Source organism: Harpia harpyja, chromosome 18 (genome assembly GCF_026419915.1).
Source record: "Harpia harpyja isolate bHarHar1 chromosome 18, bHarHar1 primary haplotype, whole genome shotgun sequence".
In the NCBI taxonomy this organism is placed as follows: domain Eukaryota; kingdom Metazoa; phylum Chordata; class Aves; order Accipitriformes; family Accipitridae; genus Harpia; species Harpia harpyja.
Window position 1 is genome coordinate 18,606,450 of NC_068957.1, and position 15,925 is coordinate 18,622,374.

Genomic DNA, 15,925 nt, shown 5'->3' on the forward strand with positions numbered 1-15,925 from the left:
CATATGGGAAGACTCCAGTAAACACTCCTGCAAATGCTCAGGAGACTTTCACGTGGTTACAGAGGAAGCACTGATCTCCTCCCACAGTTTCTTAAGCATTAAATACAGGTGGTGGCTGTAGCCAGCCACCCTCCTAGCTACATGTCGCCTAAACTAGGAATTTCTTCAGCAGAGAGGAGTTCAGGAAATACAATTAATAAAAGCGATAAAGAGAGAGACTGTGTGCATCCCGAAGTCATCTCAGCCAGACACCATTTAAGAACACAGACTTTAAAGCCAGTCTAGTTTCAGGTTGTCTCAAGTTCCTAACTATTTTTGGATCGCCCTGTACCAAAGCTGGAAAGCAGAGCAGGGAAACCATAAAATTATACTATTAGAAAGGAAGAAAGAAGCAAAGCAAGAAAGAAAGACAGAGAGACTTTCAAAAAAAAAAGTAGAACAGTCACACCCCTTTTTTGGTGCACCACATTTCTTCTTTAACAAAAACCAGTTTTGAAAGCACTTCCCTCCTAAGTCCTCAGGGTTCATGTTACAGACACTCTTAAAAGCTGCAGAAGACATAGTTCCAGATAAGATCTCTCAGTTTTGTGCATATGGATTTCTTCTTCTTCTTCTCCCCTCTCACTTGTTTTTTAATACACTGCTGAGAAGAAGGGCTATTAGGAGTAGCTGAAGCAGGCAAAGCCATTATCACTTGGTCTTTACAGGACCTTCATCGCAGCTAAGCTTAATGGAGTGGCAGAGGATTCCTAGAACATTTGGCAGCAGTACATGTAAAATCAACCTTGAGTATTTAGTCTCTCAAGAAGTTAGAAGTAAATATTAGGAGCCAGTTCTCAGCCAATACTCACTCCACTCCTGCAATCCCTCTGCTTCACAGCTTCAAGATCCATTGACTTCAAATGGGGCAATGCCAATTCGAACAAGTTATATTACACAAGAAATAACAAGTCTTGTTATTACAATGATGGAGAAATCAAACATCAACTCTCCCATACTCCAACACTGTCACCACTAGATTTTTAAAGACCATAAAGAAGCCCTAAACTATTTGTGAATTTGGTCAAACTACCAACTGCAAGAACCAATCTGTTTTGATCCTTCCCTGGAGTCCCATCCTAAATCAAAGTAATACAACCGAACGTTTGAACTAAAGTTTCCTTTCTAACCAACCCACAGCAATAGAAGTCTCTTGAGAAATCTGGTGCAAGAGTTTCGATTTGCATGTTTTTCCTTATAAACCTTGACTTATGCATTATTAAAAAAAAATATTCCTACAGATCTGTGTCCTTACTAGTAAGTGTTCATCACAGACATCAACTCCAGGAGACTGAAAAGCTGACAGTATTTTACTGGGTGCTCCTCCCGCCCCCCAGGCAGAATCGTTTCCTTAGTACTAAACAGAGAGAAGATGAACTTCTCAGAGCAACAACAGATTGAGCTCAGACATTGACTCAGAGGGAAACAGAATGACTCACAAAACACAGGTTATACAGAAAGATTACTAGAAATAAAACAAGGAATGAAGGTAGAGAGTTTGGCACCTGAATAAGAAACAGCTCCTGTAAGAGAAGAGAGCTAAATATAGAACTCCTCTGCAACACCAAGTCACTGGTGCCTTTCAAAGGTATGTGATGAAATCTTTGGGGATGTATTACAGAACTCAGACAGTAAGTTGACCTGAAGCCAACTACCACTCTCACCACATCCATCCCAGGATGAGTGAATTCCAATTTTACCCATAAATAAGAGTCTGACCAAGGACTTACAAAGAAAAATGTCGGCAAGCATCCATCTCAACATCATTCTGTTGGAAACACACTGACTTTAAAAGTTGGCAATAAAACTCCTAAAAAAATCCCAAACCACCAACTCCAAAGCACGTCACTAAAAAAAAAAAAAACCTGGCAGGAGTGTTGGGGGTTTTTTTTGGTTTGGTTTTTTTTTTTTTTTTTTACGATGTCCTTTTGAGACATTAGATTTTAAAAGGCACCTTTTCAATTCTGTTGAGGCAGTACAAATTCTGCTATAGGAGAGATTATATCAAGAACAAACTGTCATAGTGCTACCCTGCAATTTTCCTCAGTCTCTTGGATGAACAATTATGCATATTTGCATGTGCAAATTAAAGAATCTGCCCATAAATACACCTGATCACATATAAATTGGCAGCATTCTACAGAAGTCAATGTACTTCATTAAATATATATAAGTTAGGATATGGACAACTATTTGTGTGGTTGGAATCCGCTGTTTAGTTTATTAAATAATATCATGCATATGACGGTGTGTACAGAGGTATGAACATGGAGTTAGAGAAGAAGCTGCTGTGCTTTGTGCCGGTCAGTTCGTGGGGTCTGATCTTCACAGAACGAGGTAGAACAACCCAAGGAAAACAGACCACGTTTCTCTGGCAGTGGTGGCATGATAGAGATGATGTTATTCAAAAGAAAGTTGCAACTAAGTAACTAATCTGTTTTTCTTTGGAGATCTCTGTGCTCTACAGGTCATTTCTCTCACTTTCAGGTTTCCATCCAGAAGGGACTTCCAGCTCCTCTCTAATGCAGTAGCCTTTTAACTCTGTTGGAGCTCAGGGATTCCTCTCTTTTTCAATTTTGGATCTCACCTGCAGCCAACAAGCTCATCCAAAAGCTCCCTGCTCACCTGTCCACATCACCAGCTCCTTAACCACTCTCCTAGCAGACTTTTCTTCCCCATCATCGGACTGACCTCCCATTCCAACCTCTCCTCCTCAGTTCCATGATGCTTTATGGTTCAAAAACTGCCCTCTCCTTGCTGCTTTTTATACCCATTCTCCTATTGTTGTTTGCCACCCTATTCAACCCACCTTTCATCCTGATGATTAGTCCACACTTACTTGCAACTTGCTTACAGATTAAAATTAATAGGAATGGGGAATAGAAGTGTTTTTCAGCAAATGAAAAGTACATTTATCTTCAAAAGTGTTTTCAGCGGACATGACCTATCAACTCATCAGAGTTCTCAGTGTTCCCAATGGTACCAGCCTGCACAAGCTGAACATCTGCTGCCATTAGGTCCTGAAGAATATTCTTCTGTATTCTGAATTTGAAAGAAACATTATTTACACACAGATCAGGCATCCTTAGGAAAGCATGTACCTTAGTGTGCCAATGAACAAGCAGCCAAGAGAAACCTCCACAGGAGAAACTGCCATCCTTTAAAACAACCTACTAATTTTTGGTTAGAAGGTCATCACTCTTAAAGAGGAGGAGCCCATGTTAATTCAGGAACCTTTTGGCAATCTGCTTAGTCTTCCTCAAGGCGAATCAGCATGCCTTGAAGGTAACTGGCTCAGCAACCTAGCAGACAAGTGATTTTAAATAACCTCCTTCTCTGTTATTAGGAGGGAAACTATCGAGGGGCAAAGGAATTTTTGAAGCAGAGAATCTGAATTTTACAGAATATGTAACTGCCACTTAAGTATCATTTGCATATCATAAAGAGTACGTTCTTCAGCACCAGCAGGAAAGCTTGTTTTGACTCAGAGCTTCCCTCAACTTTGAAATAACTAGCACTGCATTTTTTTATATATCCAGAACCATATCATACTGACTGTACATTTCACTGCACATATTATTAAATGCACTACATGAAATTCTTTTCAGTTAAAATAGTAATTTCCTAAACACGCTCCTTTGTTATTAGTACAAAGACCAGCAAAATTTCTTGCCATTTTTACATTTATCTAATTTAATATCCAAGTCATTTAAGAAACCACTTACTTCCATTTGGCAGCTCAAGTCCCATTCAAATTTTTGCTTACTGCTGTTTTTACAGTGTATTTAATCTAAATTTATCATTAAAAGGCCAGCCATATAAAATCTACCGGGTTAATGCTGATAGCTCATCTTTAGAAGGAAACATCCTATGTGAAGCTTAAACATTTTCTACTAATGCTAGCAATATTCGATGTCAGCTTTGCCACTTGTCTGAAATGAGAGAATGATTATACTCACCAGAGGAAAGAGCAACGAGAGAGCAAAACTCTGTCTTCAACTACTGACTCAAGCTGGAGTTGCAGAGGAAGAGAAACAGGAGCAAGCACCAATTAAGCAAAGGTGCACAGCTGAACTCAACTCTACATTTTTTAACAACTCCTGCAATTAAGTGTCATATTTGGCATCACCTGTTGCAGAAATGAAAAACCATATGACTGTTCAGAGGAGAGGCAGGTTTAGAGAACAGACTGACAGTCACCACAAACGTGGTTTATGCTGTTAATGCCTTTTTCAAAAGACAAAAAGCTTAGCGCTGCATTCACTGCGTTCTCAGATTCTTGTCCTGCAGATGATCTCCATGGCTGACTCTTTTTCTGCAGCCCCATCTATCTTCACAACATTGAAGTCAAAGTTGGTAAAGCTTCCAAACCAACGATGTCCATGAGGGCAGGCAGGACATATGAGTGAAAACATCCCTATTTCTGAAGTCACCAGCCCACGGTTTACTGGCATCAGAGCCTTCCATGCCCTGAGAAGTCTCATGGCAGTTTATTGATGCATCTTCAATGGATGCTAAAGTACCAGCTTGCTGTATGGAGTAAGTTCTGCTGATTCAGGGGCATAGATAGTTTTTCACCCTCTATGGTAAACCTCTCAGTTTCATCCTCTAAGGATGTGAGGCTCTAGGGCTAGCTAAGCCTCTAGCCTTCTCACAAAGGTCGCAAGAAACACAGCTGAAGAATGAAATGTGCCTCTTCCACAAGATCCAAGGAAAAAAATCCCTGAGACAGGTGTATTGTAAAAAGAAGGAAAACCAAGCATAAGGAGAAAGGTTAAGCTGTTATTTAGAATATATTTGTTAAGAAACCCAAACCTCAAACAGAGCAATTAAGAGGAAGCACGGTTGGCCCACTTAATTTGTCTTCTCTGTGGGGCTCCAGCAAAACAATCAAGATGCTTAGATATTTGTGTAACGTTACACTCAGTCACCACTCTATACACCGGTGCTCTTCTGAATTCTCTATGCCAAGGGCCACACAAAACAAATTAAAATCTGACTTAATGGTGCTGGCACAAACCTGAAGAGTGGCCACTAGATTTTTATTCTGTTGTGAGAGCTAATTTTGACCAGATAGTGTAGAATAGTGAGAACTAACACAGCTGCACCACTAACCTTTCTAGAAGGGACTGTTGTGTAATGTGGAAATGTCAAGCGTGAGAGGCAGCTGGTACCTAAAGACTTCTTGTGCCGTAAGTTGTATATATTCTTCATTTTTTTCCTTCCTAAATCAACATGCAAGAATTAGTGCACTTGAAAACTGTGGCAGACAGCTTCAGATCAGGAGTATCCAAGATGCCTGAGAAAGGATTTCTCCTCGTTTCCAAAATGCACCGTAATTTTCTTTACAGCGGAAGTTCAAGGAACATTGTGTCACTTGAAGAGAATGTACAGCCACGTGTTGGATACACCTCTGCAGGTCAGAACCTTTGCAGGTTTATGTCCCTTGTAATCTTTAGGGTTTAACCTACCTCTTTGTAATCTCAGTCTTTCAGAAAAAAAAAATCTGTCTCGGTGTTTTCAAACACATGGCAGAAAGAAACAAACATACACACTGGGATCAATGCCCAGCAATCACCTATTCAGTCTTCCTGAACACCATTGCTTGATAGTACACCTTTCCATCCTGAAGGACAAGAGCTGTCTTAAAAGATATGCAAATATTTTGCACTGTCCTACAAAAGCTGGGGTTTTTTTTAAGCTTATAAGCAAAATCAAAGAACTTGTACACAGCAGGAAAACTCTGTAGATAGATACCAGTGAGCAAAAAAATGAATATGAAACAGTCTAAGCACTGACTTTTTCCCAAATGCTCAGACACTACTGAAAAAGCATTCAATAATTTTACGTAAGTGTTCTAGGAAAACTGTCCTTTTGCAATCTTTGGACCTCTGTTGTGTTAACTGAGGTCTGGGTAAAGCTTCTTCAGTTTCGTTAGCTTTACAGGTCAGGACACTTAAAAGAGAACAAAAAATAGAGACAAAAGTACTACCACCCAAAGTTAACTGCTTATGCAATCATAAGAGAACACTAACCCACATTACTGCATAGCATGCTCACCACATATTTGAAATAAAATGTACTGGTGTGAAAATTCTTCAGCTTTGTTCTGAAAGCATCCACAGGTCTGACAGAGCAGTATCCAGAACGAGGAGAAGCATGAGAGCTGCTGAAGGCCCAGACTGCTGATGGACTGAAGAGCAGAAACCCCTGAGTTAGATATGGGCTGAGCTAACCCTAGAACTGGAAACCATAGACATGCTGCAACATAATACTGTGAGTTACTCAAGCTAATTACCCCTGAGCTAACTAATAACTAACACCATTGCATGGTGCTGCACTGGACTGCATAGATGTGGGATGGTAGCTAGGGGATCTCTGCAGTATGCTCTGCTGCACCATGTAGACATGCCTAAATGCTTTTGTAAGTGATTGCCTTGGGAAAGGAAACAACTTCCCAGTGATAGCTAAAAAGTTTAACAACTCCTTGTTTCCAGAGCTGTCGTAACCTAGAACAGCATGAAAAATTTGGTGTGCTCTCAACCCAAAGGTCAGTATTTAAATACTACAGACGTTACCACTGATAAAAGGTCATGCAATAATTATGACGGGCCATGTAGCTGAATAAGGTACGAAGAAAAAACCTTCATTATTAATAAAGAACTATATCTTCTTATTTAAAATGAGGACAGATTAGAGAGTGAAGTCTGATGCTTTCTCAGGAGAGTCATGGAATGAAAAGGTAGCAAGACAAAGGCCTTCCTCCATACAAGAAGCACTCTTTGAAGCTCTCAAAGAGTCCTTTACAGACTAGATGAGAAAAGAATATCAGCATGACTCATTTGGTCTAAATGTCCTACTTTAGATATGCTAAGTGCCAGATACTGTCTCCATAGTGAATATTTATTCTGAGCTGAGAGCAAAATAGCAAAAGGCATAGATAAAAGATTTGCCTTGAAGAGTACACAGGTAAGGTAAGAGATCAGAGTTCTCTTTAGGTTGCCATGACCTGTTCAGTGGTGAGGCCAGCTCCAGCTTGAGAATTAAAACCCATAGTCTTGAACTAAAAACACTGAAACTGCTCCTAACACCATTACTTACTTAAACTTCTCCAATGCTACTGAGTGCAAATTTGGCTAACAATTACACAATTCACAATTACAGCTGCACCTTTGAATTTTTGCACCAGGAAAACCCAGTTCAACTAACACTTAATTTCCAACTTGTTACTTGTGGCCAGGTGAGATAGCAGATAAAAGGACTGTGAGGACTCTTAGTGCTTCTCCTGGTGTATCTATTACCTACAGACTTGGGACCACCCACCTGATGACTCCGTGAGGACAGTCACCCAAGAAAGGCAGGTCTGCATATGCTGAAAAATCAGCACCAATTAGGCTGAAATCTGACCATGCTTTACAGAGGTCAGGAAACATCTGGGCACTAAAGAAAGTGTCTAGCAGAAAAAAGAACATAGTCCAAAAGGGACTAGGTATTCAATAACAGGTGTACACACAAAGGTACTTTGTAATGGCAGGTTTGATCAAAGGACACAGTCTGCAGGAACTATGACTTGAATATCAGCTCCCCGAAGAGTGCTGGGTAAGAAGTGACTGCAGGGTGAGCATTGGTCCATCAGTGCCAGACACCAGCTGAATTCCCCCTCTGTGAGCTGCTGGCCTGGAGGGCAGCCTGGGAAGAACAGCGGCACTGTTAAGTTTGAAATCCTTCTTCTATCCAAAAGAGAGTGTCTGGGCTATTCCTTACATTTTATCTTCGTTTCCTCCAGCCACATTACTCCAAAGATTTGAGTTTGACAAACAGACTAAGGTGTGCACAGTATTTCCTGGACTGAGAGGTGTGTGCATACACAGTGAGAAGGATCTTCCAGCTGCAATCCTTATTTTTCAGGTAGGTAGGAAAAACCTGGCAGGTGTATTAGTTAAAAGGAATTAGCAAAGCAAATCAACAGAATGCAGGAATCATAGCTGTCTATAACACACTGATCTCCAAGCCTCTCAGGAGCTAAGTAAAGCCCTAAGGAGAGCTCTCGCACCACGTCCTGTGAGGTGGCAGGTGTATGTGAGTTCAGGAACAAGAGAGATTTGCAAGCCATTTGAAATGTTACATTCAGTGACTTTTCTTCGAAACCTCAAATGCCTTCCTCAATATGCACTTTGTAATCATTGTAGTGCCTACTGATAGAAATGTTTTATCAACAATTAGATGCCTCCTGCTCAGGACTTTAAACAGTGAACCACCGCCTTATTCTTTAAATCACGTCCAGCCACCTTAAAAAGAGATGGTTTTTATAAGACAGCATGCAGCTGAATGTGTAAACACCAAGCATAGAGCCAAGTACTTGGTGAAAAGTAAGGAAAGTATGGAAAACTAAAGTAGTAGTAGAGGGTACCAGTTTAGGGTAAAGCTGAAATAGGAGCCTAATAACCTGTCGCCATTCGTGTATTACCTGCTAACGCTGGCTGCTACTGTCCCCCTGTCCTCTGTCCCTCACCACGTCACCCCACCCTGCCTGCCACGGCTGGCACCGGGCTCACCTAGTGCTGAGCCACTCCTTAACTCCCGTGGTGAGAAAAGAAGGTGTTTGGTGGTGGAACTTGCCGAAGCACGGGTCAACGCACAAGCACGTGGTGGGAGGCAAGAGGAAAGGAGGGCTGGAGGTAGCTGGCAGATCAGTTGGCACAGGCTGCCGCAGAGCTGCTGCTGAAGAGAAAGACAAAAAACTCAGATTCTAAGTTGAAGTTCATGGAAAGATGTTGAATTCCCAACTCTGCTGTATTTTTGCATGGCTAGAAGTGTCACACCCCAGAATCTTCCAAAGGTGATAGTTAAGTATCTAGTGCTCAGCTGATTCAGTAGGCAGTGTTATTGTTACTAATGCTGATGAGATGCCCAAATAGTTTTGAGAATCAAGTCCTTCAGTTCCCTCTTTATAATGGGAAATATTACACTTCCCTACTGCACAGGAGTGCCATGATGACATGCATGTTCAATCACGAACCACTGTGGCAATAAGGACCATATAACCTCCTAAGGGAGTAAGAAGAGAAGAAATCAAATTAAACTCTACGAGGGGGTTCTGATCTCATTTGCAGACAAGTAAATATTGAGTAAATCTTGGATTTTGGTGGAATTACTCTGGATTTGCACTGTCTGAGCCTGAACCTGAGCCAGGCCCAGACCGTGTTCAGGTAAGCTCATTAAATACATCCCAACCCCTTTGACTCTCCTGGGAGCACTCACATGTTTAATCGCGTGCTTAAAGGCTTTGGAGGATCAGGGCAAGAGGGCTCAGACACTTACAGGACTGAGCTATTCTGCTTTATGTACTAAGCATCTGAAGAAAGTAAGAGTGCAGTTGTCACCACTGCCTTCCAATGCCCTGAAACAGAAGGTCATCATTTAATCACTCAAGTCAAAGTCGATTTCTCTTTGGGGGGAAAAAGCCATTATAACAGTGGCAGCTTCAGACCTTTGGCTTTTGTGGTCTATGTCACTCCCTTTAGATCATCCTCCACTATAGATATGGTCCCATAGCTGCAGCAACTCCATGTGTATCCAGACAGACAGGATTCAGAGCTTATTTTCATTTCATATTGGAAAAGGCTCAGGCACTGCTCATTGCTGCTTCTTGCCAGTGCCAGGACTCAGGAGTGAGGCAAGGTGAAAGCTTCACGCTCCTCACAGGAGGACCTGAGAGGTGCAGACAAAAGCTGAGTCAAGAACAAGGTTTTGCTGAGGAAAAGGGTGATGATGAGAGCACAGAGGGCTGCAGGGCCCAGCACCAGGCAATAGTAGGCTGCCAGCCCTCCGTGGGATGAACTGCTTCAGGCCAGACAGCTTAGCTGCAGCAGGAAAGGGTTAAATACTCCTGTTGGCAAGAGCCTTGGCAAACGGGATACCACGTCTTCACTTTTCACCTCCATTGAAAGCAGAAGACATGATGAAAAACATCATGGAAGATTATGAAATGTGATTAACTTAGTATCAAGGGACCATAACCCTAATAAAGTTTCTAAATAGAATCATATAATTTAGTAGGAGCCCCTATTCAATGAACCAGTGAGTTACTTTCAGGTGGCTGTTGGTCCAGATTAAATCTGATGTTGAATGCACGCGCAGCACAGATGCTGAACCTCCTTGCTGGTGTCTCACAGCCAAGTGTGCTGGGTCTGAACATCTCGGACACAACCGGCACAGGCTGTACCTATGTTTCACATGGCTCTATTATTCCCTATTCCCTCATCTCTATTATTCCCCACTGGAATACAAAGTCTTTTTCAGTTCTGAACAATACGTAAAGTTTAAAAACCTCTCACAGTTCTCCATGATTTCAAATACACGGTCTCCTCCCCCTTCGTCTTTCTTTTTGTCCTCTAAAGTGCAGAAATGCACAAGCATTAAGATAATTAAATGAAGGAGCCAGGCTAATAGGACTGATTTGGTCTAGAAGAAAAGTGTATAATTAGAGTGCCAAGTAACAGTACTATCAGTGGTGACACGACACTTGGAGCACCAAAGGGACATTCAGTATGACAACATAAAGGCTCTGAATTTCTGCTGATGACAAAACCGCGTGTGCACAGGGAGTAGGCGGAAGAGCCAGCCTCCCACATAATGTGCTTAAATGTCCTACCTTTTTCCTCGCCCCCGGGACTGGCTCTGCCAGTCATCCCATTGCTAGGGATGAAGATAACAAGCCATTGTCAAGGGCAACCGCAAAGCTGCTTGTTTCACATTAGCATCCTTAACATTTTCTATCTAATCAGATTTCCTGTTGGTTGAGGAAAGCTGCCTTTCCTCATTACCAGCTGCTATCCCAGATTTCCCTCTCCCCATCCCCAATACATATTTTGCCATGCTTGTCTGCTTTTCTGTGTAAAAAGGTTATGTATGCCTGGAGGGAGACTAAATGTTACCAAAAAAAAAAAAAAAAAAAAAAAAAAAGGCAAAAAAATCCCACATGAAAACAGAACTGTGGGCGAGAGGCCAAGACTCTTGATTATGTGACTGTGACTAACCAATGGGTGTTTTTAAGAAACATTTCTCTCATTATATTCCCTCCTCTGGATGTAATAATACAACTCAAATTAGTTTTCCAGGAGCAGACTTCTTTTTATGTAACCATGTTTTATACAGATAGCAGCAGCTTATGTTTAAACTATTTAAGAGAACAAATAGCTGCAAAATGTACTTCAGATGGCCCTTCTCCTGCTAGCAGTATATTCCTGGCTTGAGGGAAGCTACAAAAACACCCTGTATTTTGCTGCTGCTTGGATGTAATTGTAAACAATGCACAATGCCCACAGGACCTAGCATCCAGGTAAGGATGTCAGGTCCATTTGTTTTATTGCATTTGAGAGATCCATAATGTTGTAAACTGTAGAATGACTTTGACAACACAAAGCTGGAATGGTGCAGAATAAGGCAGCAGCTCATCTTTTAACTTAGTCCAAAGTTTCCCATAGCATTAGGTAGGAAAGGCAGCATCCTATCTGAACTGTGGTCCAGACTGACAGACATCACCCTGCTGGCACTGGACTCAAATGGAAATTTCCACAGTTTGGGAAGATAATATAGTTGCCATTTCCTATTGTTCTCCTCCTTCCTTCCACATCTACCACTTAAAAAAAGACTGTCCTTGCTATAGTTACTGGACCAAGGACCTTCTTCTATGTGTCCTCCAGACTGATATCAAATGTACTGGCCCTGGACCTAATCTGCTAAGGTGTATTTGAAGCATATGGGTGCTGTGAAAAATGATGACATTGCAGGCAGGCAGGTAGGGTGTCAGGAAAAGAACAAGAAACCAAGACAGGTTACTTTAGGAAACATGGATCTACTTTTCTCACTCCTTCTCTTGCTTTTAGAAATGGGCCTGAGATAAGAGAAATGATGGGCCACCTGGTTCAGATACCAGAGCGAGGTGGTATTTAAGTCTTTCAGCAAGTAGTAGAACATTCCCCAAACACCCCTCCAAAATCCAGGAAAATCTTTTACCTGGTGTCATCATATATGCCTAAGGGGTTCAAAACCCGAAGGGATAAATGAGGCTCCCCGAGCATTAACCCTGTATGAAAGTGGTTAAAAAGTGCAGAGTAAATGAAATAGTTAGGCAAAGAGTTGCAAAGTTAGGAACATTCAGGATTTACTATGTGTTCCCATGTCACCACTCAGCAGATAAAAAAGGTACATTTTTGTACTCTCTGCAGTGTCTTTCAAGTCTGCAATTTTCTATAAAACTTCCATTACAACATTCTACTCAGAGAACTTTCCTAATAGCTTCTTAGTTGCCATACTTTCCAGTACCTTCAAAAATGTGTAAATTATGCTATAGTAACAAATTTAAACATTTATTTTCATTCATCCTCACAGCACAACTGAGCTGTTAAGTGCTAGGTTCACACTAGAAGGTATTCAGGTAGGGTTTCCTTCAGCCACTCCATTAACTTCAACAGACTGTTTTAGTGTTTGCACTGAAAGCACAGTTCAGATCATTTCACACTCAGAATTTTTCAAGCTTCATGCCAACAAATCACTGAGGATGACATCCATCAGTCTTTCAGTGGGTCTAACACCATTGCCAGGCAATTCACAGATTTTGAAGAAAAAGACCAATGCAGCCCAGGGAATTTAAGCTGCAACAGAGGCCAAAAGGACTCCTAAACATGTATTTTCCCTCTCATGCTAGGGGCAACATCTTTCACAGAAACACATAGAGAAATCACGCAACAATAAAAATTGATACCCTATGAATTCCCATCAACTCAGACAGTTGTGGGACAAGTCAATATGGCCATAGCTTCTTGTGCCCTGCCTAGTAATGCAAAATTCCTGGAGGAGAGGAGGAAGGATTAAAAGGGGAAGGGGAAGAGACATTCATCCTTGTATACTGCAATAAAAGATGAAAAGCTTTCCTCTTAGAACTAAACATTTTCAGTAAGTATGATTAACAATACCATATGCCATAGAGGAAGGAGTAACACAGCTGTTGTTGGAGACAGACAGTATGTAGATTTATGGAGAATCTAAGAAGAGCAACTGTTGGCTTCCAGGTGACAATACAGCAGAACTGATGCTCCCCAGGTCTTCACTTAGAGCCTGCACCTTGCAAGCTTCTCCCAGCAGATCCTGAATTCCTCAACACTGGACCAAACCATGGCCCAAGGAGACTCATGCTCTGGAGATACAGGCCCAGCATACTTCTGCTTCCCTTGTTCCTCTTGAACATACCATTGGTGTGTAAATTGTTGATTTATTCACTGAAAATGATCAGACCTAGCTAAGAGCTACTCCCCAGCAGGTATCTAGCTCCCAGTATAAGTTCCACTGAAATGACCATCAGCTTCTGCTGGAGTTACGCATGAGCACAAGGAGAAATTGAAATACATCATGTGAGTCAATGATGCCAAGTTTAGGATCCTGCATTTTATGGCTCACATGGAATCTTTCATTTCACCAAATATCACTTGCTGAAGATGCTGAGCACCTCTAGTAGTTCAGCCGTCATCGTCTTCCTAGAGGAGCTTGACATGAACAGTTCTGGGCTCATAATTTACTCATGAACACCACAAACCCTAACAGATGATATGAAATTCATTACATTTGCTAATCCAGGAAAACGCTATGGGATTCACCTTTCCTTCATGTTTATTGAGTTCAGAATCACAAAATCACAACTCCTATCAAGTCAGCCCCAGAACTGAGAGGAGAATTAGACTTTGTGTTTTCAAAACCCAATTTTAATATTCAGTTATATCATCACTGAAACAAAAAAAGCTCTCCCCACACCTTACACCAGTGTTTGTGTCAGACTTAATATTTCTGGTGACATGAGAAAGAAATGCTATTTTAATAAAATACTTTTATTTTAAAAGACACAGATCTCCCAGAAATGGTGCAAAGAACGTTCATGCAACATTTGGGGTAACAGGAGAAAGCAATTGACTGAAATATTTTTGGCTAATAGTGACAGCTCAGCAACTGATGCCCATCATTACAGAGAGAATAATACAAATGAATTGTGAGGAAGGACTCCAACCTGCTCACTTTGCCATTCCTGCAGACTCAATTGTGGCAGAACCCAGCCCTGAATTTTTCATCTTAAAATACATCTACCAGCAGTAGCATTATTTGTCTTGGCAGATACTGGAGCTTATGCAAAAAGTAGAAGGCTTACCATGTAGAATATGAGGCAGTAATGCAAAACACTTATGGAACAATAAGACAAAATATTAAAAAATATAATTTAAAATAGCTTAATCTTATGTACACCGGATGAACAAGTTAAAGATATAGATACTTCATTAGTAATTTCATATGAGTAAACATGGCATTAGAAGAGACCATACCTTTGTTTTATCTGAAAAGGAAAACATTCTACTTATTTTTTTTCTGCTCTGCATGCATTTCATTTTCCAAAATGCAACCAGGCGTGCATTACATACAAACTTCATCCTGCTTCACTGAAGTACAGCTGTTATGAGCATTCTCTAGCGCTATGCAGAAGCCTTATGGAGTGAAAGGTGTTGGGGATAAGCCGAATCTGAGTCTAAGTGCCATATTTTCAGCAGAGTGCAGCTTCAGAAATGTTACTGGAAAGAACCAACTAGGGATTGATGCCGTTTAAGTAGCAAGCAACTTTTGGCAGCCAAAAAAAGGGCAGTGTGTAATGATGAGAGCTGAAACAAACAAACTTTATTTAAGAAAAAGCAGCGTCACTTCTTGTCTAGAATGATACTGTACATAGCTTATATTATAGTGTCCCGTGATAGCTGAATCAGACACTAACAGGCAAGCAAAGGGGGACATGGAGTGCATCACGCTTCCTGCATCAGTTGCACTGCACTGACACAGGCTAGAAAACACACAGCACACTCTAGGGACATACATGGAAAAATGAAAATAATAGAAACAAACAGAACATGGATCCATAGTGCCACAAACCTTCCGGCTCTGTGTTCTCTTTGAGGTGCACTTGCTTCAGTGGGCAGCAGAAGATTTCGTGACACTTAGCACGAAAAGGGGACTCTTTTTTCTTTAATTCCGCAGATTGGATCGAATCTTGCCGTAACATAATGTACTCCTGTGTGCCAGGGGGAGCGTCATCCATAACTGTGGTCACCACATAACAAAATGAACTCAAGTTAGAGCTTGAGGAAAGCAATCTAGAGAATTAAATCAACTACATAATGTCAGGGTGGGGGAAAGAAAGGAGGGAAAGAAATGTTTATAGGAAGGAAAATAAAATTTAAAGTGTAAAGTATCTTAGTCATGGTGGTAGAAGGGTGGGGAAAACATTTACTTCTATAAACAACACTTCTCATAAACATCAACACTTTATATTGGTTCATGCAGCTTTAATAAATAGTAGAATAACACCCTGCTCCAAAAAGCAACAAGGTTCTCTCCTATGTCTTTGCTTTATTCCTCTATAGCACCTATATCTATTCTCCATGCAGATTAAGAGAAAAAAAGCAAACAAAGCATGCTTTTATTGCCTAGCCACAGGCAATCTCTACATTAACATCAGGGAGTAATCATTGCACATCTGCAGGTAATGCAACATCAGTGTATCTATTCCCCAAAGTAAAAAGAACATGCCTTTATCAGGACGTATAATTATACACATTTCCTTAGCGCAAGCACGATAATCCAATGACATTTGACTTGATCGTCATTTTCAATGGATAGAAGAGTAGATGTACAAAGAGAAAGCACATTAATCCTTTTGATGGTTTTCTTGTAAAACAGCAAGTCATTTTTTAAAGTTGATCTTATAAATCAATACTGCCATTAATAACATAAATTATATGCAGTCTGAAATGTTTTCTGAATGGGGTCAGACTATTAAACAGTAAAAAGATAA

General features: G+C 40.9%; 1 protein-coding gene across 3 annotated transcripts in view; it reads right to left on the bottom strand.

Moving 5' to 3' along the window:
* FGF13 (fibroblast growth factor 13) overlaps nt 1-15,925 on the bottom strand; it is a 266,520-nt gene that overhangs the window by 108,286 nt on the left and 142,309 nt on the right. For 2 of the 3 annotated variants that reach the window (XM_052813805.1, XM_052813807.1), the window contains one exon: nt 15,004-15,171. The exons of the other annotated variant lie outside the window; for it this stretch is intronic. In XM_052813805.1, the coding sequence (XP_052669765.1) occupies nt 15,004-15,171 (168 nt within the window). The remainder of the gene's footprint in view (nt 1-15,003; nt 15,172-15,925) is intronic. 3 annotated transcript variants of the gene reach the window in all.